The sequence below is a fragment of the Saimiri boliviensis genome, chromosome 5 (assembly GCF_048565385.1).
Source record: "Saimiri boliviensis isolate mSaiBol1 chromosome 5, mSaiBol1.pri, whole genome shotgun sequence".
NCBI classification, from domain to species: domain Eukaryota; kingdom Metazoa; phylum Chordata; class Mammalia; order Primates; family Cebidae; genus Saimiri; species Saimiri boliviensis.
The window spans coordinates 32,358,792-32,384,529 of NC_133453.1; the positions used below are offsets into that span (position 1 = coordinate 32,358,792).

At 39.4% G+C, this 25,738-nt stretch overlaps 1 protein-coding gene across 15 annotated transcripts in view; it reads right to left on the reverse strand.

The window, feature by feature from the left end:
• The window catches only part of PIKFYVE (phosphoinositide kinase, FYVE-type zinc finger containing), a 98,302-nt gene that overhangs the window by 69,790 nt on the left and 2,774 nt on the right, over nucleotides 1-25,738 (reverse strand). For 3 of the 15 annotated variants that reach the window (XM_074399142.1, XM_074399146.1, XM_074399140.1), the window contains exons 1-7: nucleotides 19,057-19,178; nucleotides 15,725-15,910; nucleotides 13,808-13,988; nucleotides 11,764-11,913; nucleotides 11,465-11,500; nucleotides 8,740-8,858; nucleotides 7,878-8,049 (exon numbers count right to left, since the gene is read on the reverse strand). In XM_074399142.1, the coding sequence (XP_074255243.1) occupies nucleotides 7,878-8,049; nucleotides 8,740-8,858; nucleotides 11,465-11,500; nucleotides 11,764-11,913; nucleotides 13,808-13,988; nucleotides 15,725-15,799 (733 nt within the window). In that variant the 5' untranslated portion in view covers nucleotides 15,800-15,910; nucleotides 19,057-19,178. Of the gene's footprint in view, nucleotides 1-7,877; nucleotides 8,050-8,739; nucleotides 8,859-11,464; nucleotides 11,501-11,763; nucleotides 11,914-13,807; nucleotides 13,989-15,724; nucleotides 15,911-19,056; nucleotides 19,292-25,738 lie in introns of those variants that run through there. The other 12 variants (XM_074399147.1, XM_074399141.1, XM_010336388.3 and 9 more) reach the window with 11 other exon arrangements.

The following is a 25,738-nucleotide window of genomic DNA, read 5'->3' on the forward strand; positions in this document are numbered from 1 at the left end:
ATATCCCAATGATACTAGAAAACTTTGCTTAAAAGAGTATTTTTGTCCAGGTCATAAAAGTGAAATAATGGATCTAGGCCAGACACAGTGGCTCACACCTGTAATCAAGGCACTTTGGGAGGCCAAAGCAGGAGGACTGCTTGAGGACAAGGGTTCAGGAACAACCTGGCCAACATACCGAGACCCTGTCTCTATAAAAATATAAACATATATAAAATAAAATTTTAAAAAAGAAATCTAACAGAGACATGAGTTTCAAGGAAAAACATTTTTAATAGAATAAATAAATCAACACAATTGGAAACAACATTATTTTCCACAGGCAAATTAAGGAGGAAAATACTATTAAGGTCTTTATTGTGAAGCCCTGAAGAGTACCCTCCACTGAATTTCAAAAGCAAACTAATAGAAAATGGGCTTACATACAGTATAATATATGGGAGTAAAAACTATAAAAGAATTCTTATAAGAAAAGTTAGAGCCGGGCATGGTGGCTCAGGCCTGTAATCCCAGCACACTGGGAGACCAAGGTGGATAAATCACCTGAGGACATGAGTCCAAGACCAGCCTGGCCAACACAGTGAAACCCCATCTCTACTAAAATTAGCCAGACGTGATGGCAAGCAACTGTAATCCCAGCTACTTGGGAGGCTGCAGTGGGAGAATCACTTGAACCCGCGAGGCAGAGGTTGCAGTAAGTTGAAATCACACCACTGCACTCCAGCCTGGGCAACAAGAGCAAAACTCCAACTCAAAAAAAAAAAAAAAAAAAAAAAGGATAGATAATATGAATATTCTTGGGAAGATAAACAAGGTTAATACTTCTAAGTAAATATTTTTTGAAAGTGCGGTCCTGCCCAAATATAAGCTTGCATTTCTACCCTATTTTTCTATAACAATGTCTTCAGTGATTCTATAACATTTTAGGTATTAAAAAAAGAGATAAAATAATTAAACCTTACTAATAACATGTTGTTTAATAATTCTACCTAAAATTTTCTCACTAATATTAGAACACTGAAGTGATACAAAATAAAAGACTTCTAAAAGTTAATTGTAGTGTGTTTTTACCATAATCACTACCAAAATGGCCTTTTACTTTTTCATTTTAAGACTACTATTATATACCACTCAGTTTTATTAAATTACGAATGCAGGCCAGGCATGCTGGTGCACACCTGTAATCCCAACACTTTGAGAGGCCAAGACAGGCAGATTGCTTGAGCACAGGAGTTTGAGACCAGCCTGGGCAACACGACAAGATCCCACATCTACAAAAAATACAAAAACTAGCCAGGCATGGCGGCATGCACCTGTAGTCCAAGCTACTTAGGAGGCTGAGGTGGGAGGATTGCTTGAGCCCAGGAGGTTGAGGCTGCAGTACGCTGTGATTGCACCACCACACTCCAACCTGGGTGACAGTGAGACTCCATCTCAAAACAAACAAACAAACAAAATTATACATGTAAAAATCAAAATTGTACTTGTTGTATTACTAATTTCCAACACAATTTAACAAATGAAACCTATTAAAACTCTAAAGAAAAATATAACCACTTTAATCAGCACCCCCTACTCTCTACCCCAAAAAAGTAAACTACAATGCAGGATAAATCAAAGTGCTAGGACATAGTACTCTCAGCTGACCAAAGTAGAACTGCCACTCAGAAGTGAATTACAGCCGAGCACGGTGGCTCACACCTGCAATCTCAGCACTTTGGGAGGCCGAGGCAGGCAGATCACCTGAAGTCAGAAGTTCAAGACCAGCCTGACAAACATGGCAAAACCCCATCTCTACTAAAAATACAAAATTTAGCTGAGTGTGGTGGTGCACACTTGTAATCCCAGCTACTGAGGCTGAGGCAAAAGAATCGCTTGAACCCAGGAGGTGGAGGTTGCAGTGAGTCAAGATCAGGCCACTGCACTCCAGCCTGGGTGACAGAGCGAGATTCCGTCTCCAAAAAAAAGAAAAAAGAAGTGAAATTACTCCCTACAAAAAGACTTTCGATTTACAACAAAAAAGACTTCATTTGTTTCTTACACTATAAAGGAAATCTCCCCTACCCAGTCAGCTTTTAGAACTAGAACTGTCAAATCAATAAATAGAGCCAAACCTGATCAGAAAAGTTTTCATTCCATGAACAACTTTCATCATTAAGAGCCTATTAAGCACATGCCTATATGGTGTGATGGGAATACAAAGACTGATGAGATACAGCCCTGCACCAAAAAACTCATAGTCCACTGGACGCAACACACATATAATCAAAAAGCTTCATGACAGATGCAGTTACTATTACTATTGCCATCAATAACAATAGTTTACTGTTCATTGATCCCTTTCCATGTGCTAGACATGTTTCTAGGTATTTACATTTATTTAAGATCACAATGTATAATTGTGCCTAGCATACATTATCCCAGGGGTCCCCAACCCCAGGGTCATGTACCGCTCCCCATCCATAGCCTGTTAGGAACCCAGCCGCACAGCAGGAGGTGAGTGGCAAGCAAGCAGCACAAAAGCCATACACAAGCGAGCATTACCTCCTGAGCTCCCTCCTTGTCATATCAGCAGTGGCATTAGATTCTTATAGGAGTGTGAACCCTATTGTGAACAGCACGTGTGAGGGATCCCAGCTGCATGTTCCTTAAGAGAATCTAATGCCTGATGATCTAAGGTGGAATAGTTTCATCCCAAAATTATCCTCTGTCCCCTACACCAGTCCATGAAAAAACTGGCTTCCACAAAACTGGTCCCTGGTGCCAAAAAGGTTGGGGACTGCTATGTTATCCCATTTGTGATGATTAACCTTACGTGTCAACTTGGCTAGATTAGTTGTTTGGTCTAGCTGAGATGCTGTGAAGGTATTTTTTTGGATATGATTAATATTTACAATCAGCTGACTTTAAGTAAAGCAGATTGTCCTCTAGAATGTGAGTGGGTCTCATCTAATCAGTTGAAGGCCTCAAGAACAAAGACTACAGTTTTCAGAAGAAAAAGAAATTCTGTCTCAACACTGCAAGATAGAAATCCTGTAGGAGTTTCCAGCCTACTCGTCTGCCCTGAGAATTTCAGACTTGCCGGCCCTCACCAACTGTTAAACACAAACTTCTCTATATAAATGTGTGTGTGTGTGTGTGTGTGTGTGTGTGTGCACGCGCGTGTGTGTGTATCCCACTGGTTCTGTTTCTCTGGAAAACCCTGATACATATTTTGGTACCAAGAATGGTTTTAGAGCAACAGAATCTTAAGAACAAGTTTTCTGAATTGGTTCTTAGATTTCTGAAATTGGTTCTCTATGCTGATGAGATTTAAAGGCACTAATGACTCTGTTTCCAGTAGTAAAAAGAACATTGACAGTCCACTGTGTAATGTGGCAACAAAGACATGTAAAATATCACCTATAAATACTCCATCAAATGTTAACACTTATAAAAGGCAAAGTTCTGGGTGACCATGTATTTAATACCTTAGAAGAGTTTTGTCAAGCTAACAAATACAATGATATGGGCTGGTTCCTCCTAATTACATTAAGACAAAAGTGAAAAATGAGATGGATTACCTTAGGGATTCAAATTCCCGGCTCAAGAACTGTATAAATTATCTGAAAGTTTCTATGTCTTCCTTGAAATAAAGCCTTACCTCTTGCAGCTTCAGTGCTAACACTGCTAAAAATCAAAATGATATTCTCATCCTGCAAGTGGCTGAATTAAAACAAACTGAATCACCAACCTGAAGTTTGTCTGCTATTAAAGTGAGGGCACTGATTGGGAAGGAGTAGAAATATACAGAAGATCCTGATGAAGCTGGGGATATTAAACACCAAAATTCTGAATCTTCTTTGCCAGTAGAAGCAGTCTTTCCACCTCATTTGAAAAGATTAACCTTGCTTTGACCAGATATTCTGTAATAACCTCCCCTGAGTTAGCTGTCTTGCAAGACCCTGCTAATTTTACTCAGATCTACTCCTACTACTCCTCTTTGCTGCCAGACCTAAAACGAAACTCAAATCACAGCAGGCCCTGAAAGGTGGGATATAAAGTGTGACCGATGAGAAGGTGCACTACCTCTAGAAGAACTACCTGACTTTTCCAATTTATACAGATAGAAACCCAGAAAATACATGTGGGAGTGGATAATGAAGGTACGGGATAACAGTGCAAAGAACATAAAGTTGGATCAAGTTGAATTTACTGATATGGGCCCACTAAGCAGATTCTATATTTATCGTTGCAGTTCAAGGGGTTAAAAGGGTCTCCAACAGTGTGTTTAGATGACTGGCTGAAAACATAAAAAAGACAAAAAAATAAAATAAAAACAAAAAAAGACTGGCTGAAACACACACCAAAAGGTGGCTTACACCAAATGGGGTTGAAACATCAGGAATGCCCTAGTATACTACAGAGGAAGGCATCCAAAGGCTAGGGGAGACTGAAACTTTAAAAGTAGTTTTACCATGTAAGACTTGCTGACTCACCCAAAGAGGATACGCCTTTCAACCACGACCACGAGAAATAAATTTGTGAGGGGAGGCCCAGATTGCTCAAAAAGCTTTGTCGTTGCTCTTTGCAGATCAGAAATTACAGCAGGAACTACCGCTACTGGGTCAGGAAACCTAAATGAAACAGGGATCACTGGATCCCAGAGTGGCAGGGGCCAACCGGTAGCACTTTAATCACCAAAGACAAGATGGGCATGGTTACTGTAATAGACAACAGAATCAAAGCAGTAATCAGAATAGCCTGACTCAGAGACCTACAGCATTGGCTAGTTGATCACAATGTCTCCACAAGTGAAGTAGATGGGCAGTCAACAAAATTCTTACTTGATTTGTATAAGGAAACAACTCTACATCAAGTAGCTATAAGTCTAACTTGAATCATAAGAATAGTCATATGACCCCTCAATCAATTCCCAGACTTGAGCCATTTATAAATGACCCAAAACTCCTTGAATAAAGAGGGGACTGGTCATTCTGAGGAAGAACCCCACTACACTGCCAGAAATGTATTCTGTTAATCTTCCTACCAGCCATTCCCAAAGAGACCTATGCTCTTACTAAGGTGATTGGACATTGAGGATAAGGAAATAATCAAATTTTTCAGGGGTTATTAGATACTCACTCTCAACTGACAGTCATTCCAAAATATCACTCTGGTCTGTCTGTCAGAGTAGGGGCTTACAGATGTCAGGTGATCAGTGGAGCTTTAGCTTAGGTCCATCTCACTGTGAGTTTAGTGAGTCTCCAGACTCACTCGATGGTTATTTCCCCAGTTCTAGAATATAGAGTTAGAATAGAAAACTAGCAGAATCCCTACATTTGTTCCCTGACCTGTATTATGGTACTTCTGCCTCCAGAACTCTGAGACATACATTTCTGTTGTTCTAAGCCACTCAGCCTGTGGTACTTTGTTATGGCAACCCTAGAAAACTAACATACCAACCACAGACAAGTTTTATCCTGAGGGTAATGGGAGCTCTGAAAGAGTATTATGCAAGGAAATATCCGGATTTGATGAAATTAGCATTTTACAAAGAATACTGACTAGGATATGAAATACGAATTACAGGTAGGGAGAAACTAAAGGTAAAAAGTCTTTTAAAAGCTGTAATCTTGGTTACTGTAGCCTTAGAGTACAATTTGAAGTTAGGAAATGTGATGCCTCCTGCCTTGTGCTTTTTCCTTAAGATTGTTTTGGCTATTCAGCCTCTTTTTTGGTTGTATATGAATTTTAGAATAGTTTTTTTCTAATTCTGTGAAAAACATTAGTAGTTTCATAGAAATAGGCTACAGTAACAAAAACAGCATGGTACTATTACAAAAACAGGCACGTAAGCCAATGGAACAAAACAAAGAACCCAGAAATAAAACCACACACTTTACAGCCATTTGATCTTCAACAAAGTCAACAAAAATAAACAAGGAAAGGACTCCCTATTCAATAAATGGCACTGGGATAGCTGGCTAGCCATATGCAGAAGAATGAAACTGGCCCCTACGTTTCACCATATACAAAAATTAATTCAAGATGGATTAAAGGTTTAAATGTAAGACGTCAAACTATGAAAGTCCTAGAAGAAAACCTATGAAGCACAATTCTGGGCATCAGCCTTGAGAAACAATTTACGACTAAGTCCTCAAAAGCAACTACAACAAAAACAAAAATTGACAAATGGGACCTAATTAAACTAAAGTGCTTCTGCATAGCAAAAGAAACTATCAACAGACTAAACAAACAAGCCCAGGAGAAAATATTCGCAAACTACACATCTGACAAAGATCTAATATCTAGAACATATAAGAAACGTAATTCGACAAGCAGAAAACGACCCCATTAAAAACTAAGCAAAAGACATGAACAGACACTTCTCAAATAATGGTCTACAAGTGGCCAACAAACCTGAAAAAATGCTCTACATCATTCATCATTAGCAAATCAAAACCACAATAAGATACTATCTTACACCAGTCAGAATGGCTATTACTAAAAAGTCAAAAAATGAATGTGGCAAAGCTGCAGAGTAAAGAGAATGCTTATACACTGCTGATAGGAATGTAAGTTAATTCACCACTGTGAAAGGCAGTTGAAGATTTCTCAAAGAGCTTAAAACAGAACTACTGCATTTGATTCAGGAATCCCACTACTTGGTGTATATCCAAAGGAAAATAAATCATTCCACCAAAAAGACACATGCACTCATATGTTCATCATAGCACTTTTTATAAAAGCAAAGACACAGAATCAACCTAGGTGCCACCAATGGTGGAATGGATTAAAAAAATGTGGCATATATACATCATGGAATACTATGCAGCCATAAAAAAGAACAAAATTATGTCCTTTGCAGCAACATGGATGCTGCTGGAGGCCTGAGCAAATTATCCTGAGTAAATTAACACAGGAACAGAAAACCAAACACTGCATGTTCTTGCTTATAAGTGGGAACTAAACACTGAGTACACAAAGATGGTAAAAATAGACAAGGGGACTACTAGAGACAGAAGGGAAGGAGAGGAGCAAGGTTTGAAAAACTATCAGATGCCATGCTCACTACTTGGGTGACAGGATCAATCACACGTAAAATCTCAGCATCACTAAATATACCCATGTAACAAATAAGAATCTAAAATCAAAGTTGAAATATTACCAAAACACACACACACACACACACACACACACACACACACACACACACACACAGAGATAATTTTCAAACAAAAAAGCTGTTGTAAAAGCTAATGGGAGTCCGGGTGACAGATACTGGGATTCTGAACTCGGTAGTAGTTTGAGTAGAAAATATGAGTAGACAGAAAGATCTTCACAATAACAAAAATAACATGAAAGAGATGTTAGGGGTGTTCTTTTTCAGGTAATTTTTGCCTACCTTCCACTCCCAAATCAATGTATAAATCAACACACCATTGTTCACTTTTTTCTGTTTCAACAAAAAACTTAATTTTCTGTATTGCTGAAATTTGACTATGTTCCTTATGGAAGAATCTGAGTAGGACACAATTCACCGCCAAAGCACAGTGTAATATAAGTCAAGGAAGATCTGTACTTTGTAAAATGAAAACTCTCACAGTGACTCAAATTAGTAATCTACTCTAACCATCTTGTCTAATAAATTTTAATGTTCCTATAGTTTTTCGCTAGCATCTACATTTTTACTCTAGTTATTTATCATCAGTCCCATCTACTGTATTATTCAATAGTAAAGTTCTTAAAAGCAAAGCTGTGTCTCCCTCACCTTTGTGTCCCCATGTCTTACACATAAAGCCCAAAATGAAAATTGGCTTAATACTATCCTGTATTATAAGTGTTTTATAGTTACGACCTTTAAAAATTGTAAACTGGCAATAAAATGCATTTACCTGTATAGCCCATAAATTTTCCAGGGATTTCTTGATTACAGCAACGACTGCAGAAAATCTGCCCACATAGTCGGCAATGGTGTCTGCGCCTAAAGGTTGTAAATTTCTCACTACAGTCATAGCACTCTTTACATTGGCTATCTGGCATCCAGTATTGTTTCAGGTCACTATCCTATAACAATAAAAATGTGTGAAGGCTTCTTGAAAATACTGATTATTAATATGCAATGGCAAATGAAATCCTCAAAGGTTTCTTTTGCAGAAAATAACAAGCTAATTCAAAAATTCATATGGGAATACAAAAGGTCAAAATAACCAAGACAATCTTGAAGAACAAAATTGAAGGAGTTATATTACCAGCCATCAAGACTTATTCTAATGCTACAATAACTTTAGACAGGGTACTGTTACAAGAATAGAACAAAATAAAGGTATGGAACAGAAAGAGAGCCCTAACATACCCTCACACACATCTGGACTTATGATGAAATTTATAATGCAATTGGTGAAAGATGGTCTTTTCAAAACGATGGTACTAATCCATGAGGAAAAATGAAAGCCTGACCCCTATACTTGATAGAAATAATAAAGCTTCTTGAAGAAACCATAGGAGAATATCTACTGCCCTGAACTAGATAAACACTTCTTAAACAGAACACAAAAAGCACTAAGCATAAAGGGAAGAAAACTGATAAATTAGACTACAATAAAATTAAGAACTTATGTATAAAAATAGGGTGCTCACACCTGGAGGAAGCGCTACTTAAACTTTCTTTAAAGTGGCTTTATGCCATCTTAAGTAGGTATGGCATGATCCCCATAAGCGCTTCATAAGTAATCTTCCAAAGCCTCCAGACAGTACCTGGCTTTTCCCCTCCATGATTTCCTTGAGGCGTTTTAATACTGTGCTGAGGCTTCGAAGCTGAACAGCTGTACGAGGGTCATGACCTCCAAAGGTAGGTTCTGCTTTCCTTCTTGTGTCTGAGTTGGATTAAAAAAAAGCAACCTTGTTAATAGTCCCTAGTATCTATAACAACAAGGTATATATGTGATGGAAACTATCTCTTATTGTTAGCATATAATTATGTTCTCCCATCCAGTTATACGAATTGAGAGTTAAAACGAGTCTTTATTAAGGGTAAGAGGCTATTGAAAGTATTTCTTATCATGTAAAATGCTGTTTTACAAGCGAGTAAAGGCTGCCTAAGACAAGCATTGTCTGAGACCATTGATGGTTTTCAGGCCTGGAATGGGAACATCACTTAAATGGTCCAAAATTCATTAACGACTTCTTAAGCCCTTTGCTCCAACCTATAATAAATGCCTGCTAGAAATTTAGCAGAAGAAAAAGCAATCAGGGAGAGTTAACTTAGCTTGGTCCCTAAAGTCAAACAGATAAACAATAGGATCAAACAGTTCAGTTCTGCCTGCAGACCATATATCCAAAGTCTCATGCAGAAGGTGATCAGAAAAAAAGTTTAACAGCCCAGCCTTCAAAGATTCTGACAGACCTCACAACATCCAGAACAGTAATTTGCCATGATAAAACTTGACCAATGGTCCAAGCAGATTAAAACTGCCAGAAAAATTGCTAAAATTCCAATCCTATCCCTCCCTGTCACTTCCCCAACCCTGTAGCTCCAAATTGGAAAGGATCATTTATACCTGACATAGCAATACTGAAGACAAATCTATCACTAATAAGCCCAAATTCCAGACTGGTGGCCAAAATAGGCTATGCCCACCAAAGTTGTCACCTATTATTTCCTTAACTTAGACCAAAATTACAACCAAAGTTTCTGCCTATCTCTGGCAGTTACAAACTTAAGGATGAAGCAAAGATGTTTTGACAAAAAGGCTGAACATCCTATTAGCTTAAATCTGTCAACCTATAACCTAAGGCAAAGTAAGCTGGAAAACACCCCACTCTGAATCTTCCTCAAACTCACCATTTACTCTATTTGTTATAGGTGTCGTTTTGGCTGGGTAGGGAAAAAAAGAACTACAAAGAAATGAGAGGTTGGGATCTAAAGTTTACTAAGAATTTCCCAAGATAATGTAATCACTGAAGTAACTATCAAAACTGTACCTATTTTAGAAAACTCTGGAAACTTTCATCTTCATAAAGTCATATCTTAGTTTCAGCACATAACTCAGATGTGTTGCTACTGTATTAGAATAACTAAACTTTTCTTGCATCTCAAAAAAGAAAAGCAACTCTCCATGATCTGCAAGTTGAAAAAGGAGATGGATGAAGCTACTAGAAACCTAACAGCTGTGCTCCCGCGCAGCAAGCAACAATAGTGTGTGAAGTCCCTTGCAATATTAGAAAGTATTAATAGCATCATCCACTGAAAAAGGATGAACAAGACCCTTCTTGGAATCAAGAGAAACATAGATGTTGGCTGAAGATGAAAGAAACCCAAAGAGAAAATCTGGTCTAGCTCTATGCCCTTAGGCAAATAGCCTTGGCTACTTCTCTTGCAAAATGAACATTAGAAAATTAAATGGCTTTCCTAAGGTCTGACAGCTAGTAAACTGTAGAATTACAAGCCTTTTTAGTAGGAAAAATAACTTGATTGGCCAAACACCACCAGGCTTCTGAAGCTTAAATGCCTTCAAGGTAGAATCAAATAATCAAGACAACTGAAAAAGACAGTAAGGAAACTAGACATTAAAGGCTCAACCTGGAGATATTAAAGTTCAAGTTGGATCATAACACCAATGGCAAGGTTTCCCAATTTGTAACTTTTAAAAGATTACATTCTAGTCCAACTTGATTTTAGAAATTAAAAAAAAAAAAACCCACACTCAATTCAGCGTGGAATTTAGTCAAGAGTTCCCTCAACAAAAAATACTGTTGCTATGGGTCAGGCACAAGAGCTAAGGAGACTTTACTGAGGTTAAAGGTTAAAATAGAGATTATCTGGAATAAAAGGAGAACTCCTTCCTTTCCCACTCCCCATCTTCTGATTCTTCCCTCCAAATGGCTGATGTAACCCTGTGCAGGTGATACAGCCAGCTCTGTGCCAGTCCCTGGGTACAGACTCTTCTTTTGCTTGGTTTCTCTTTGTTCTGGCTGACTGAGTCTCAACTCACAATAAAGTATCCTTCTGCCAACCACCATTACCTGGGGAAAGATCAACCAGACCAGATGGGATCTGGGGTTCAGGGGCATCTAGTCCCCAGTGCTGCATCCCTTCCCCTCTATCATGCCTTTCTTCTGTCACCTTGACTTGGACAAACCACTCCACCAAGTTTAAAAATCTGACAGAAATAAAACATAAACCACCTCTCTTTATCTAATCTCTCAATTCTGACACCAATCCCCAGCCCATACTGATCAGAAGAGCATGAAAATGAAGGAAATGACTGTGTAGTAGATCAGAATGGAAAACGGACAGATGAGAGGAGCTCAGCTTATTCAGCCACACTGACGGTTTGCACCCCAACAAGGACAGAAGGCCAAGAGCAAGTGGCAGCCCACTAATGGAGGTGACAGAGTTCTGCAGCCAGAGGCATGCATATCACACTTCACTAGCATACCAAGAACAGATGCAGAATTCATTCACAAAGTAGAAACTAACCTGTGTTCTCCTGGGGATGTTGCAAACTGTTCTCTGCTGAAACCCAAGCAAGTAATTAATCAAAAAATAGTCAAAAGACAAGTGCCTTGCCTAAATTAAATTTTAAAGACTCATTTAAGAATTTTTCCAGGTGTCAACAAATTCTTCCACTTCCTAGGTAACAGTTTTATTTACTCTGAACAGTACCTGACTATTCCAAATAGTAGGAAAGTTAAGTCCTGCTATAAACAACCTAGGAAACACAATGACTATTGAAAAATCTAGTATGTAGAAGGGAATAAAATAAGAACACTGTTTACCTAATGCTGAAGAGCGCCGCTGGAGTTCCTCATTAAGCTGTTTTTTATAAGGTGTGGGTGACCTAACAGATTGCGTCCTTGAAGGGAGCTGAGGGCTGGTCCAACTCCCACTCAAAGGCTGCTGTTCTCCCTGGACTCCTTCTGCTCTTTCTGTAGCAAGGGAACACTTGGTATTACTTGAAAAACTAGGACTGAGAGTTCAGCAATGAGAAGGAAGTAGATGACATTTTCAGGCAACAATGTATGAATGTATTATATGCATAATTTAAAAAAATTTTTTTCCGTTTTCATTAATTTAATTTTAAATACAAACAGGTTCTCTCTATGTTGCCCAGACTGGTGTTGAACTCTTGGCCTCAAGTGATACCCCACCTCGGCCTCCCAAAGTGCTGAAATTACAGGCATAAGCCGCTGTGTGCCCAGCCTAGATTTTAAAAAAAGAAAATTCAAAGAAGGAGGCAAAATTACAGACCAATAATCACACTCGTGGTATATGTGATCTTCTATTTGTTTTACTTTCATTAGAAATTTATTGAGCATATTGACGGAAACAAAATGCAAGCTTAATATAAAGGCAGTGGTTTTTTGTTTTTGTTTTTTTTTTTGGTCTGTTTATGGGACAGATCCCTTGCACTATTAAAACAGTTGCCAGCACAGAGGAGGTACTCAATAAGCATTTGCTAAATAAATAAAAATGTTATTGTCTTATAACTCAGTGTAATGTGGTATCATAAATGGGAGTCTGGAACGCAAAAAGAACAACTGGTAGAAGCTCAAGAAATCTAAATAAAGTATGTAATTTAGTTAATAATCTAAAAATAATAGTTCATTAATTATAACAAATGTACCAGACTAATATAAAATGTTTGTAATAAGGAAAACTGGGTATGGGAGTATATGGAAATCTATCTTCCCAAATTTTCTGTAAATCTAAAACTGGTCTAAAAAATAGTTTATTTTTTAAAATATCATTGTCTTCAAAATGTACTAAAGAGTTTTTAATGGCACTTTAAATATGATCATAAATAAAATTCAGTTAATATTATTAAAGGTTCTACTGGTCAGGCGTGTTGGTTCACACCTGTAATCCCAGCACTTTGAGAGGCCAAGGCAGGCAGATCATCTGAGGTCAGGAGTTCGAGAACAGCCTGACCAACATGGAGAAACCCTGTCTCTCCTAAAAATACAAAATTAGCCGGGCATGGTGACACATGCCTGCAATCCTAGCTACTTGGGAGGCTGAAGTAAGTGAATCACTGGAATCCAGGAGGCAGAGGTTGTGGTGAGCCAAGATCGTGCCATCGTACTCCATCCTGGGCAACAAGAGTGAAACTCTGTCTCAAAAAAAGTAATAAAATAAAATAAAATATTCTACCAAGTTAATTAAAACTATTAACCTCCCCAAATTCTTTACAACAACAAGAATTACTTTCTAACATACTTCAAGTAATACAGACAGACAAAAGACAAAATACATGGGCCATGTTTTTAAAATTCTTATTCCAGGTAAAAGACATATTACTTAAAAATAGCTCATTTTAAAAGTATCTTTTCATTTGATGTCATGACATATACACCTTAATCTAATATTTTAAGTCAGCAAGAGGCCTACTGACAGCTTCCAATTTTTGAAAAATATAAACCTTTCCTTCCATGTACTGCTCCTTTTAGTTTCATTGCTTTAAATATTTCAGCTATTAATCCCCAAAAGAACAAAGTCCATTCTATGAAATAAGTTGAAGTATATGAAGAAAAAAAGAATACTGATTTCTCTATTAAAAGAAACCTTCTTTTAACATTTAGTTTTTAATTCAGACCTTTAGTTACCAATAATTAATGATATTACAGTAAAAGTTCTAGCTTTCTCTTCAGCAGTAAACACTGGTGACCTACAATTAAAGCTATCAGCTTGTTAATATTTCACTTTCTTACAGACCCAACATTAAAGCTGAACAGAGTACTAACCACTATATGATCAGGGTGAGCTACTGGAAACAAAGGAGTATTTCAAAGAATCAAACCTCTTATCCTTAGTAAGTCTTACCCTTGTTAAAACGAAAGAGATTTACAAAAGAACTATAAGCTGATTTAAAAGGGGGCTCATCTTGATCAGGAGTCAAAGGTTTAAAGTGTGTGAGATGAGATGGACTAGTGGGAGATCGAGGCAAATCATTAGCAGAGTCCAGTGTTGGGGACGTCTTATCATCTGTGGCCATTTCATGAGTCTGAAAAACACAAGAAACAAGCAAATATATAAGTTCCTCAGGAAGCTCGAAAGTTGATTCCAAACAGCATCCAAATATCTAGAAAATCCGATTCTGTGAAAATTCAGATCTATGAAAACCATAAATAAATCTAGCTTCATATATTCCAAAGGACTGAACACACTGCTGTCTAAATCATGAGTCTCAATCACCTAAAACTATGATCTGATAGCCAACTTAATTTTAAACATTACTATTCAAATTATAGAAAATATTTAAATTATTTAAATTAATAAAAATTTGGAGGTAAAGCACTAATGTGAGCAGGTAGAAAGAAAAATAAGCATTTTCACATCATTTCTATTGCTTCCATTTTAAGATGTTTTGGAAGAAAGGATATAGAACAGCTTTTTAAAGTTATGGGGGGAAGGCTAGTTATATCGTACACATAGAAATTCTTCAGTCTTGTTTTACTTATTTCAACTTTTTTTTTTTTTTTTTTAACGAGATGGAGTCTTGCTCTGTCACCCAGGCTGGAGTGCAGGGGCATGATCCTGACTCACTACAACCTGCACCTCCCAGGTTCAAACAATCCTCCTGCTTTAGCCTCCTAAGTATCTGGGACTCTAGGCATGCATCACCACGCCCGGCTAATTTTTTGTATTTTCAGTGGAGATGGGGTTTGGCCAGGCTGGTCTCAAACTCCTCCACCTCAAGTGATCCACCCACCTCAGCCTCCCAAAGTGCTGAGATTATAGGTGTGAGCCACCATACCTGCCTCAACTTTTATATTTTAAAAAATAACATAAAAATAATTATATTTCTAAGACAAGGACATGAAAATCATCCTCTAACAACATTTCTACAAAACTTTTACCTGAAGCTATGCTTCATGACCTATGACGACTATTCAAATCAACAAGTTGTTTCCCCACTATATTTGCTCCTGGACAAATGAACCTGGTTTTTCCTCCCTTTAAGCCCCAATTCATATAGACATTAATGCAGATCTTCTTAAAGGGCTTTTTTTCTAAATAACCAAAAATCATACTTCAACCAAAGCAGTAAAGCTAACCACATCACCCGATGGAAGTTACAGAAAAGTAGTATTTTCTGCCAGATTTATTTATATTTCAAAGAGAAGAACCATGGATAACTCTAATTATTAAAACAGTACCCCAGACATAGACCCCAAAGTAGATGGGTGCCCACATCCACACACTGTCCTTTGGCCACCAGACATCATGCTTCGCAAGAAGGATGTTCTTTCTGGGGAGGAAGCAGCAGGGCCCTCCCTCTCCAAACCTGCTGCCAAGCCAGCAGCAGCAGGGGTCTCTCCAGCCAAGATCAAAGCTCAGCCAGCTATTCCCCCAAACCCCTAAGAAAACCCAGGAGCCCCTAATCAATCTCTCCAAAGTGGTGATCGAGTTTAACAAGGACCAGCTGAAGGACCTCAAGGAGGCCCCTAAGCTGTTTGGCAGAGTGGGGGATGGCAAGATCCTGTATAGCCAGTTTGGGGACATGATGGGGGCCCTGGGCCAGAACCCCACCAATGCCAAGGTTATCAAGGTCCTAGGGAACCCCAAGAGTGGCATGCTTAAGTCCCAGCATGTGGACTTCAAGACTTTCCTGCCCATGCTCCAAGCAGCAGCCAAGAACCGGAACCAGGGCACATATGAGGACCACTTGGAGGGGCTTCACGTGGACAAGGAGGAGAACAGCAAAGTTAGGAGAGCAGAGCTCAGACAAGTCCTTACCACCCTGGGAGAGAAGATAGCTGAGGAGGAGATGGAAGCTGTTCTGGCAGGACATGAGGTCAGCAACGGCTGCATCAACTACGAGGCCTTCCTGAAACATCCTAAGCGTACTGAGCTCTGCCGATCCTTAGGGCCCACACACTGGCCCCCATAGGCAGAAGCATGTTCTGGCCACCAGAAGGCCACCTATAAAGACAAGGTTCCTCCCTTGGAAAAAACAACATATATACTATAGTTTATAATCTAGTCTCCACTTTACAAAGAGGACATTACACTCTTGGTAAAATGCTTTTCACATTCAAAATCATATCTACCATCTCATTTTATTCATAACAGTCCTGGAAAGCACACACAGCTGGCTTTATTGCTACATTTTACCTTTGAGGCAACCAAGGTACACTGAACCTAAAACAACTTTCTTGGGGGTCATACAGGTAGAATTGTCACTATACACCAAGTCTTATCCCAAAAGTATTCCTCAAATCAAAATTACTTTTGAAGCTCTTCACACTTTGCTTTTAGCCTGTCTGCATTCTCTTAACTACTCAAGATTTTGTGAGATGGATAATTTAATTAATAAATTAATTAAATCAGAAAAACCACTGACTGAAACAGAATTTTGGCAATAAATGTTTATTGGGGGGGAGGGAAAAGAAAAAGAGGAAGAGGAAGGGGAAGGAAAAGGGAAGGGAAAAAAGAAGGGGAAGAAAGGTTTCTAATATCTTCTATTGAGAAGAAGAATCAACAATCCTTCTGAAGTGTCATGACAATTCGGCAAAAAGTGTTGAGAAGTAAGCTGATGATTGATCAAGTATACACTTAAAAAAAAAAAGTTTGTGGTTTTTTTTGTTGTTGTTATTGTTGTTTTAAAGAGGCCAGGCACTGTGGTCTCATGCCTGTAATCCCAGCACGTTGGGAGGCTGAGATGGGAGATCGCTTGAGGCCAGGAGTTGGAGACCTCATCTCTATTTTATTTAAAAAAAAAAAACGAAGAAGAAGAAGAAAAGAGGACTGGAGAGAAAGGACAATGTGATGGTCATAACAACAACCCCACAACCCCTGGAAAACAGCCTACATTCCACTTTGACACAAGTAATGTCAGAAGCAGAGATGTCATTCTGCCTAAAGAGTCTTAGAATTACTTCCAAAGGTCATCTACACAAAAATTATACTTGGCTTTGGAAATACGAAGATAAAAATTCCCAGGAAAACACTCAGCAAGTGTAGTCTCTGAAATACAAACCCCATCAGATAGTTAATCCTAATAATTACATAATGACACGAGGGCCCTGAAAAAATTATAACTCTCACTCTTCAGCAGCTTAATAACTCTTTAAAACATAAACTAGGACTGTTTCCTAACTGAGAGGTAATCAGTCCTATTAACCTACCTATCCAATGCCTTCTGATAGATCACCAATTCTTTACCCTTTCTAATTAAGGCTACTAATATATGCTGACCTACTACAAACTATCAAAAGCCAATCAGTAAAGGCCGGGTGTGGTGGCTCACACCTGTAATCCCAGCACTTTGGGAGGCCGAGTCAGGAGAATCGCTTGAGCCTGGGAGACAAAGACTGCAGTGAGCCAAGACTCACTGCACTCCAGCCTGGGCGAGGGAGGGAGAGCCCAGTGCAGTGCCTCACACCTGTAATCCCAGCACTTTGGGAGGCTGAGGCGGGTGGATCGCCTGAGGTCAGGAATTCGAAACCAGCTTAGCTAACGTGGCGAAAGCCCCTCTCTATTAAGAAAACAAAAATTGGCCAGGTGTAGTGGAACGCGCTTGCAATCCCAGCTACTCGGCAGGCTGAGGCAGGAGAATCGCTTGAACTCCGTAGGCGGAGTGCAGTCGGCCGAGATCATGTCATTGCACCCTAGCCTGGGGGACAGAGCGAGAGACTGCGCATCAAAAATACATACATACATGCGTACATACTGAAAATTTATTTAATGATTTAGGAAAGCTGAATATTGGAAATGTTAACTTCTATCAACAAAGATTTCTTGTTCAATTTTTGACCTGCACGCCTAAAGAAACACTAAAGGAAAACCAGAGTATGATTCAAAAAGCAGAAAAAGGGAGGACACAGGGAATTAGTCTTGCTCCGCAGAAGAGATTTAACCTACACAATCTTTGTCACAAACACAAAAGAAAGAAATAAGAACACTTCTTGTAAGACTACCGACAGACTGGGAGTTATGGAGTGCCAAAAAGAGACTCAAATCATAAATAAGCACACTATACCAAGCGACTACCTCTATTGCCAACATTGGACACATTTTTTTTTTTTTGAGACGGAGTTTCGCTCTTGTTACCCAGGCTGGAGTGCAGTGGCGCGATCTCGGCTTACCGCAACCTCCGCCTCCTGGGCTCAGGCAATTCTCCTGCCTCAGCCTCCTGAGTAGCTGGGATTACAGGCATGCACCACCATGCCCAGCTAATTTTTTGTATTTTTAGTAGAGACGGGGTTTCACCATGTTGACCAGGATGGTCTCGATCTCTCGACCTCGTGATCCACCCGCCTCGGCCTCCCAAAGTGCTGGGATTACAGGCTTGAGCCACCGCGCCAGGCCATTGGACACATTTTACAACACAGGATGCAGTGCGTCAATATTAGATAATGTATCATATACACACAGCAGATACACACGAATAACTTGCTTTATACAGAATTCTAGCACTTCTTAAATTTCTTGTCTTAGGAATAACCTCTGATTGGGCAGAAAACCCCTAAATCCTAAAAGTATTCAACACATTCCATTCTCAACCTTTTGTTGGGAACCTTCTAAGCAAAGGGTAAACACTAATTGGGAAATAAGCCTCCTCCTCGAGACTCTGAAACCGAAGTTGAAATGGAATCGTCTCAAATAGCAGAGGCAAGCATTTAAGAAGACAAGCACATACTTGAACCCCCACGGTTGGTATCGTTTCTGCAGATCATGAACTTTCTTTTCCAACCTACGGATGCGCCTCTAACAAACTCAGAACTCTTGCACTGAGAGGGAAAAAGCAACAGGACTCTCCCTCCTAACGAAGTTCAGGAGTAAGGGTCGAGAGAGAGGCAAAGCAACTAAGGTTTCCAAGGAAATCTCAAGGGCCCCACCCGACTTCTGTCCCCACTCCCCAGACGAGGCAGCCGGGGAATCGCAAGGACCAGCTAATTCTAAAGGCAGGTTCTCTGTCCTTCCTTGCTCAGCCGCAGCCAGGCCCCAGCCCCGGCTGAGGAGCCCCGGTTCTCGCCTTCACAGCAGCTCTGGCCCAGGAGTTCCCCAAACCGGCCTCTCACCCCTGCTCAGCTCTAGCCAGCCGCGCTCCAGGCCCCCGCCCTTACCTGCGCCTCCCGCCCCGGCCGCGCCGGCTGCCCTCCACCCCAGCCACCGTTTCACAGGCTCAGCCCCCAGAAGTCGGCCCCCGAGCGCGGCGACGTGCTCCCGCGGCCGCGAACAGTTGCGGCAGGAAGCGAAGCTGCTTACCAGGTTGCTGCGGCTTCTCGCTTCCCCCCAAGACTCCGCCCTCTGTTTTCCTGTCCCCCAATCCTCAATCTTTCCCGGTGGCCGGCTCCTCCCAGCCCGCATGACGCTCGGATCAGATGCTCAGGCAGAAGGAGTCTGGCCCAGATCGAGTCGTCCTGATCTTTTGGCCGGGATTAGGCCGCTTGAGTCTTCCAGGAAGAAGCTAGATGGACTGCGCGCGTGAGCGTCACGCGTGCGGGGTCACCGGTTGGGTGCTTGGTATTCTGGACACTGCACGGGTACTGGCTGGACTGCGGTTACCGTATGTGTTCGATGCTGTGGGCACTCAAAATATGTTACTGCGTTGTTGTAGACTCACAGTTCACTCGGGTCGCCCAGAACCGGAGTTAGACTGTTTCCAGACTTGCATGACTCCTCCAATAACTAGCCATATGGTCTTAAACAAATTGGTCATTTCTTTAGGCCTTAGACCTCTGGTGTGTAAAGTCAGGTTAATAATAGGACTCACTTCTTAATACCTTTTTGAGGATTAAGTAAATGCACTTAAAGCGAATGGCATGGTGCCTTGACCCAGAGTAAGTGACGTGGGCTTTCTAGTTAATTTTTTCATTTAGGTGTTGTGTGGCAAATTCTGATGCAAATAAAGTTATCAAGCCCTGTCTTGCCCAACTTGGCTAGCGTTATTCGTCCTTTCTGTCGTGCCGAGAGCGCAGTGCAGTTAACGGCAGAAAACATGCTACCCGCCCACCGCAGCTGTGGGGCTTGGGAGGGGAGGATGGAAAGGAGACGAAACCTAAAGGGAAGTGCCATTTTAATTAAATTCTGTGGGTCCTTTTCCTCAAGAGTTTTGTCAAATCCCTACCCAGTTTTCCTGGAACAGGCAAGTGCCTTCGAAACCTACAGGTTGATTTCAGTGCAAATCCCAGTAACCATCCTCAGCTAGGCCCTTCAGCATTCTTCCCGGGAGACTGTAGTCAGCTTCTCCCATTTCTCATTGCTGCTGCGCCAGACCACCACCCCGACCCCCACATTACTTTGACTATCATTCGCAGCAGAGAATCTTATTTTATACCCAACTGAAAAATCCCAAGGTATCTGGGCGTGACCCTTAACAACCTAATTCCCCACCAGCGCCACCACCACCACATTTACCTACGTCCACGACTGCCCTGGTCTGCCTTTCTCCCTCATTTCTCTAAGGAAAGGGCCTCTTCTTCCCCAGCTCAATCCCTGTGGCTCCCAATTCACCCTCTCCTGTCTGGGAGCTTGCACCATATCTACAACCTCTCCTTTTCCAATGACTCTTCCTCCTCAGCCCATAAAGATGCTCAAGTCTCTGCCTTGCATTAAAAACATTATTTAAAAAATTTTTTTTCAAATAATCAAAAAAGGACCCCGTAATTATCCCCCGTATGTTAATATTTCATAAACTTAAAATGAAATATAAAATAGTTACAGAGGTCATATGAAAAGAATAAATCGCCCAGCCACGAAGACTGTAGTGTTTATAGAAACTCCATGTATGGTTAAAAAAAAAAAGTGCACTCCACAAATATTTTTGAGTCTCTAATTTAACCTGCAATGTTAGTTATCTAAGCAATGCACTAAGGATAAAATTATGAACATATTCCACTGCTTCACTTGACTAGCCTAAAAAATAAAAATACATGTGAACATTACATGGTTCATGTCCTCAAGAAGCTTACAGTCTAATATCTATATTAGCTTACAGTTTAATTTTCACTTCATACTAGACATTCAAAATTAATTCCGGATGAATTTCATCTGTAGAGAGATTATTTGTCTGTGTAAATAGCCTCCTCAAAAACTTTTATCCAAGCACAGATTTAGGATTCTTGCTGAATCAATCATTGCTTGATGGTATACTTCGATTCCTCTGTATGTATTAGTTGAATTTTACTGCAACTAATAGCTTTCCATCTTTTTCTTTCTTTCTTTATCTTGGTTAGTATGAATTTGGACTCATATTTTTTTCTAACATGTTGTAATTCATTACTGCCATTATTCATTGCTATGATCGAGATGTCCCTGCTTTGGCCGGTGTGAGCCCCTTCCAACAAACTCCTGAGTCCATTGGACATGACACCATTACTTTTTGAGCACATCTTTTTGTTCTTTTTCTCTCTCCACCACCCTTTACCCCTGGCCACCACCATTCTACCCACTACTTCTATGAGTTCAATATTTTTCTATTCCACATATATGAGATCTTGTGGTATATTTGTGTGCCTCGCTTATTTCACTTAACATAATGTCCCCAGGTTCATCCATGTTGTCACAAAAGACAGAATTTCCTTCTTTTTTAAGGCTGAATAATATTCCACAGCATATATATATATATACCACATTTTCTTTATTCAGTTGTTCATTGATGGACACTTAGGTTGATTTCTTATCTTGGCTATTGTGACTAATGCTGCAATAAAGATGGGAATGCAAATACCTCTTCAAAATTGTGATTTTGGTTGGGCACAATGGCTCATGCTTATAATCCTCACACTTTGGGAGGCCAAGATGGGAGGATTGCTTGAGACCAGGAGTTCGAGACCAGCCTGGTCAACATAGCAACACCCCATCTCTATAAAAAGATTTTTTTATTTCAATTAAAAAAAATATATATATATATATATATATATATATATATATATATATAGTGATTTTATTTCCTTTGGATATATATCCTGTAGTGGGATTGCTGGATCACATGATAGTTTTAAGATTTTTAGCAACCTCCATACTGTTTTCCATAATGGTTGTACTAATTTACATTCCCACCAACAATGTGAAAGGGTTTTCTTTTCTCCATACTCTCTCCAACCTTGTTATCTTTTGTCTTTTTGATATAGCCATTGTAATCGATATGAAGTGATATCTCTCACAGTGGTTTTAATTTGCATTTGTCTGATGATTAATTATATTGAACATTTTTTTTCATATACCTGTTGGCCATTTGTATGTCCTCTTTTGAGAAATGTCTATCTATTCACATCCTTTGCCCATTTTATAATCAGATTGTTTTATTACTATTGAGTTGTTTGAGGTCCTTTTATATTTTGGATATTATCGCTTTATCAGATGTATGGCTGGCAAATATTTTCTCCTGTCCTCTATGTTGTCTCTTCAATCTGTTTATTGTAACCCTTGCTGTGTAGAAACGTTTCAGTTTTATGTAATCTCATTTGTCTATTTGGCTTTTGTTGCCTGTGCTTTTGGGATCGTATCTAAAAAATCACCGCTCAAACCAATGTCATAGAGCTTTTCCCCCTTGTTTTTTTCTCGAAGTTTTACAGTTTCAGGTTGTACACATAAGTCTTCAATTTGTTTGAGTTTATTGTTGTATATGGTATGAGATAATCCTCTAATTTTATTCTCCTGCGTATGGATATCTCGTTTCCCCATTACTACTTATTGAAGAGAATATCCTTTCCCTATTGTGTATTCTTGGCCCCTTGTTGAACAATTGGCTGTAAATGGGTAGATTTATTTCTGGACTCTTTATTCTTTTTCTTTCATTTTTTAATTTTTAAAAAAATTAGCAACTCTGTTAACTGATGGACTCTTTATTCTGTTCAGTTGGTTTGTTTCTGTGCCAGTACCATGCTGTTCTGATTACTATAGCTTTGTAGTATATTTTGAGATAGTATAACACTTTTAGCTTTGTTCTTTTCGCTCAAGATTTCTTTAGCTATTCAGCAGCCTCTTTTGTCATTCCATAGGAATTTTAGAGCTTTTTTCTATCTGTGTGAAAAATTTTATAGGGATTGCATTGAATATGTGGATCACTTTGGACATTTTAATATTCTTTCAACCCATAAACATGACATGTCTTTTTATTTCTGTCTTCTTCAGTTTCTTTCACCAATGTTTTATAGGTTTCAGTGTACAGGTCTTTTACTTCTTGGTTAAATTTCTTTCTAAATATTTTAATATGTTTTTGCAGCTATTGCAAATAGGATTGTGTTCTTGATTTCTCTTTCAGATAGTTCACTGTTAATATTTAGAAACAGAGCCGGGCACAGTGGCTCACGCCTGTAATCCCAGCACTTTGGGAGGCTGAGGCGGGTGGATCACAAGGTCAAGAGATCGAGACCATCCTGGTCAACATGGTGAAACCCCGTCTCTACTAAAAAATACTAAAAATTAGTTGGGCATGGTGGCGTGTGCCTGTAATCCCAGCTACTCAGGAGGCTGAGGCAGGAGAATTGCCTGAACCCAGGAGGCGGAGGTTGCGGTGAGCCGAGATCACACCATTGCACTCCAGCGTGGGTAACAAGAGCAAAACTCCGTCTCAAAAAAAAAAAAAAAAAATATTTAGAAACAGTATTGATTTTTGTATACTGACTTTATATCCTACAACATTACTAAATTTGTTTATTAGTTCTAATAGTTTTTTGGTTTAGTATTTAGAGTTTGTTTTTATACATAAGATCATGTCATCTACAAACAGGTACAATTTAATTTCTTCCTTTTCAATTTAGATGCCTTTTATTTCATTCTCTTGCCTAATTGCCCTGACTAGTACTTCTAGTACTATGTTAAATAGAAGTGGCAAGAGTGGGTGTCTTGGTCTTGTTCCTGATCTTAGAGGAAAAGCTTTCTCTTTTTTACTGTTGAAATGATGTTAGCTGTTGGTTTGTTATACATGACCTTTATTGTGTTGAGGCATATTCCTGCTATATCTAATTTGTTGAGAGCATTTCCTTACTTTTTGACCCAGCAGGCTCATCTTGAACTTTCCCTGCCACAAGCCTAGAATCAATCAGCTCTCAAAGGAGCACCAATTCCTTTTAGTAAGGATGCAAAGATGTTTGTAAAAGTTGTGAAACTCAGTTCCAGCTAGAATGCAAAGAAATTAGCAATCCCTTACATGGCATGTGAAAATATACATTGGTATATTCCCCCCTAGAAAATGATTTGGTGGATTTAACAAGCACCTTAAAAATATTTATACTTCATGATCCAATAATTCCCATTCTAGCAATCTAGCCCAAAGAATTGATCTGTGTTTTAAAAAAGTTAAGATAAAGACGTTTGTCACAGCCACTTAAACATTAAAGAAACAAAAAGAAAACATCCAATACAAACCAACACAAAAGGCATGAAAACAATATAATCAAATCCATTCTAACCAACACAACTGACGTGGAAGTAATACAAATGATATTCTAAAATACGTAAACATTAAAAGTATGTTGAGTAAGACTTTTAAAAGCATTTTCCAGACAGGAAAAGTGGCTCAAGCCTGTAATTCCAACACTTTTGAAGGCCAAGGTGGGCAGATCACTTGAGGTCAGGAGTTCGGGAACAGCCTGGCCAATGTGGTGAAACCCCATCTCTACTAAAAATACAGAAATTAGCCAGGCATGGTGGCCAGTACCTGTAGTCCCAGCTGTTTGTGAGACTGAGGTAGGAGAATCACCTGAACCCTGAAGGTGAAGGTTGCAGTGAGCCAAGATCATGCCATTGCACTCCAGCTTGGGTGACAGAGCCAGCCTCCATATCAAAAATAAAAAAGCATTTTTCTTCACTTTGCAATCAGCCTTCTTGCAAATGTTTTCTTGTCTCCCTTTCCATTCATGCTTCAATCCCCTGTAGTATGGCTTCTATCAGAATCATTCTTATAGAACCATTCTACTAAAAGTGCATTCAAGAGGTCCTCCTTGTGCCAAAATTATTTTGAGGCTCTGTCTTTTTTTTTTTTTTTTAATCTCTTTGTAGTACTCCCTCTTTTTCAAAACTTTTCTGTCTGTTGGCTTCTATGACATCAGACTCTGCTGAGTCTTTGTTACTCCCCAGACTCTCCTCATTTTCTTTGTGGGAGGCTCCTTTTCCTCTACCTGACCTTTAAAGTTCTAAGTGTCCCGCAGAGTTCTCTCTGAGGTTGACTTTTCTCATTACTTTGAAGTCCTAGATAATATAGACTCTGTCTTCAACTGTTATCAACACACACTAAAGATCCCCAAATTTCTTTCTCCAGCCCACCCTTTCTGAACTGCAGATGTGGCCAGCTGCCTTCTGGGCATCATCTTGCTGTCCCTTGACATCTCAAATTTAACAAACCTTAAACTTAACCCATGGTCTTGGCCATCAAATCTGTGACTCTATGCATATTCCTTCCTTGTTGAACAGCACCCTGTCTCCCAAACTCCAAATTCAGAAGTCCCTTTTGCTCTTCCTTCTCTCATAATCTTCATGGACACTCAATGACCAAGCTCTATTCATTGTACCTCATTTTTTTTTATATAATCAAAATGAAAATACAACCACATTATAATGTTTATGAGAATCCCCTGTTATCTGGATGAGTATCTCAAAACCAAATGCTAACGGAAATTTCATGGCCCATGTTTCTACTTGTGTTTGCAACATTATTTGGAGCCAGACTATTAAAATATTCAGATGCTTTTACTGGCTAAATGAAAGACAAAAATGTCAACATATACATTATTAACCAAATAGAGAAGAGAGCTGGGCTAAATGAACCATCATCCAGTAAAATAGGCTGGCTATGTGAAAAAG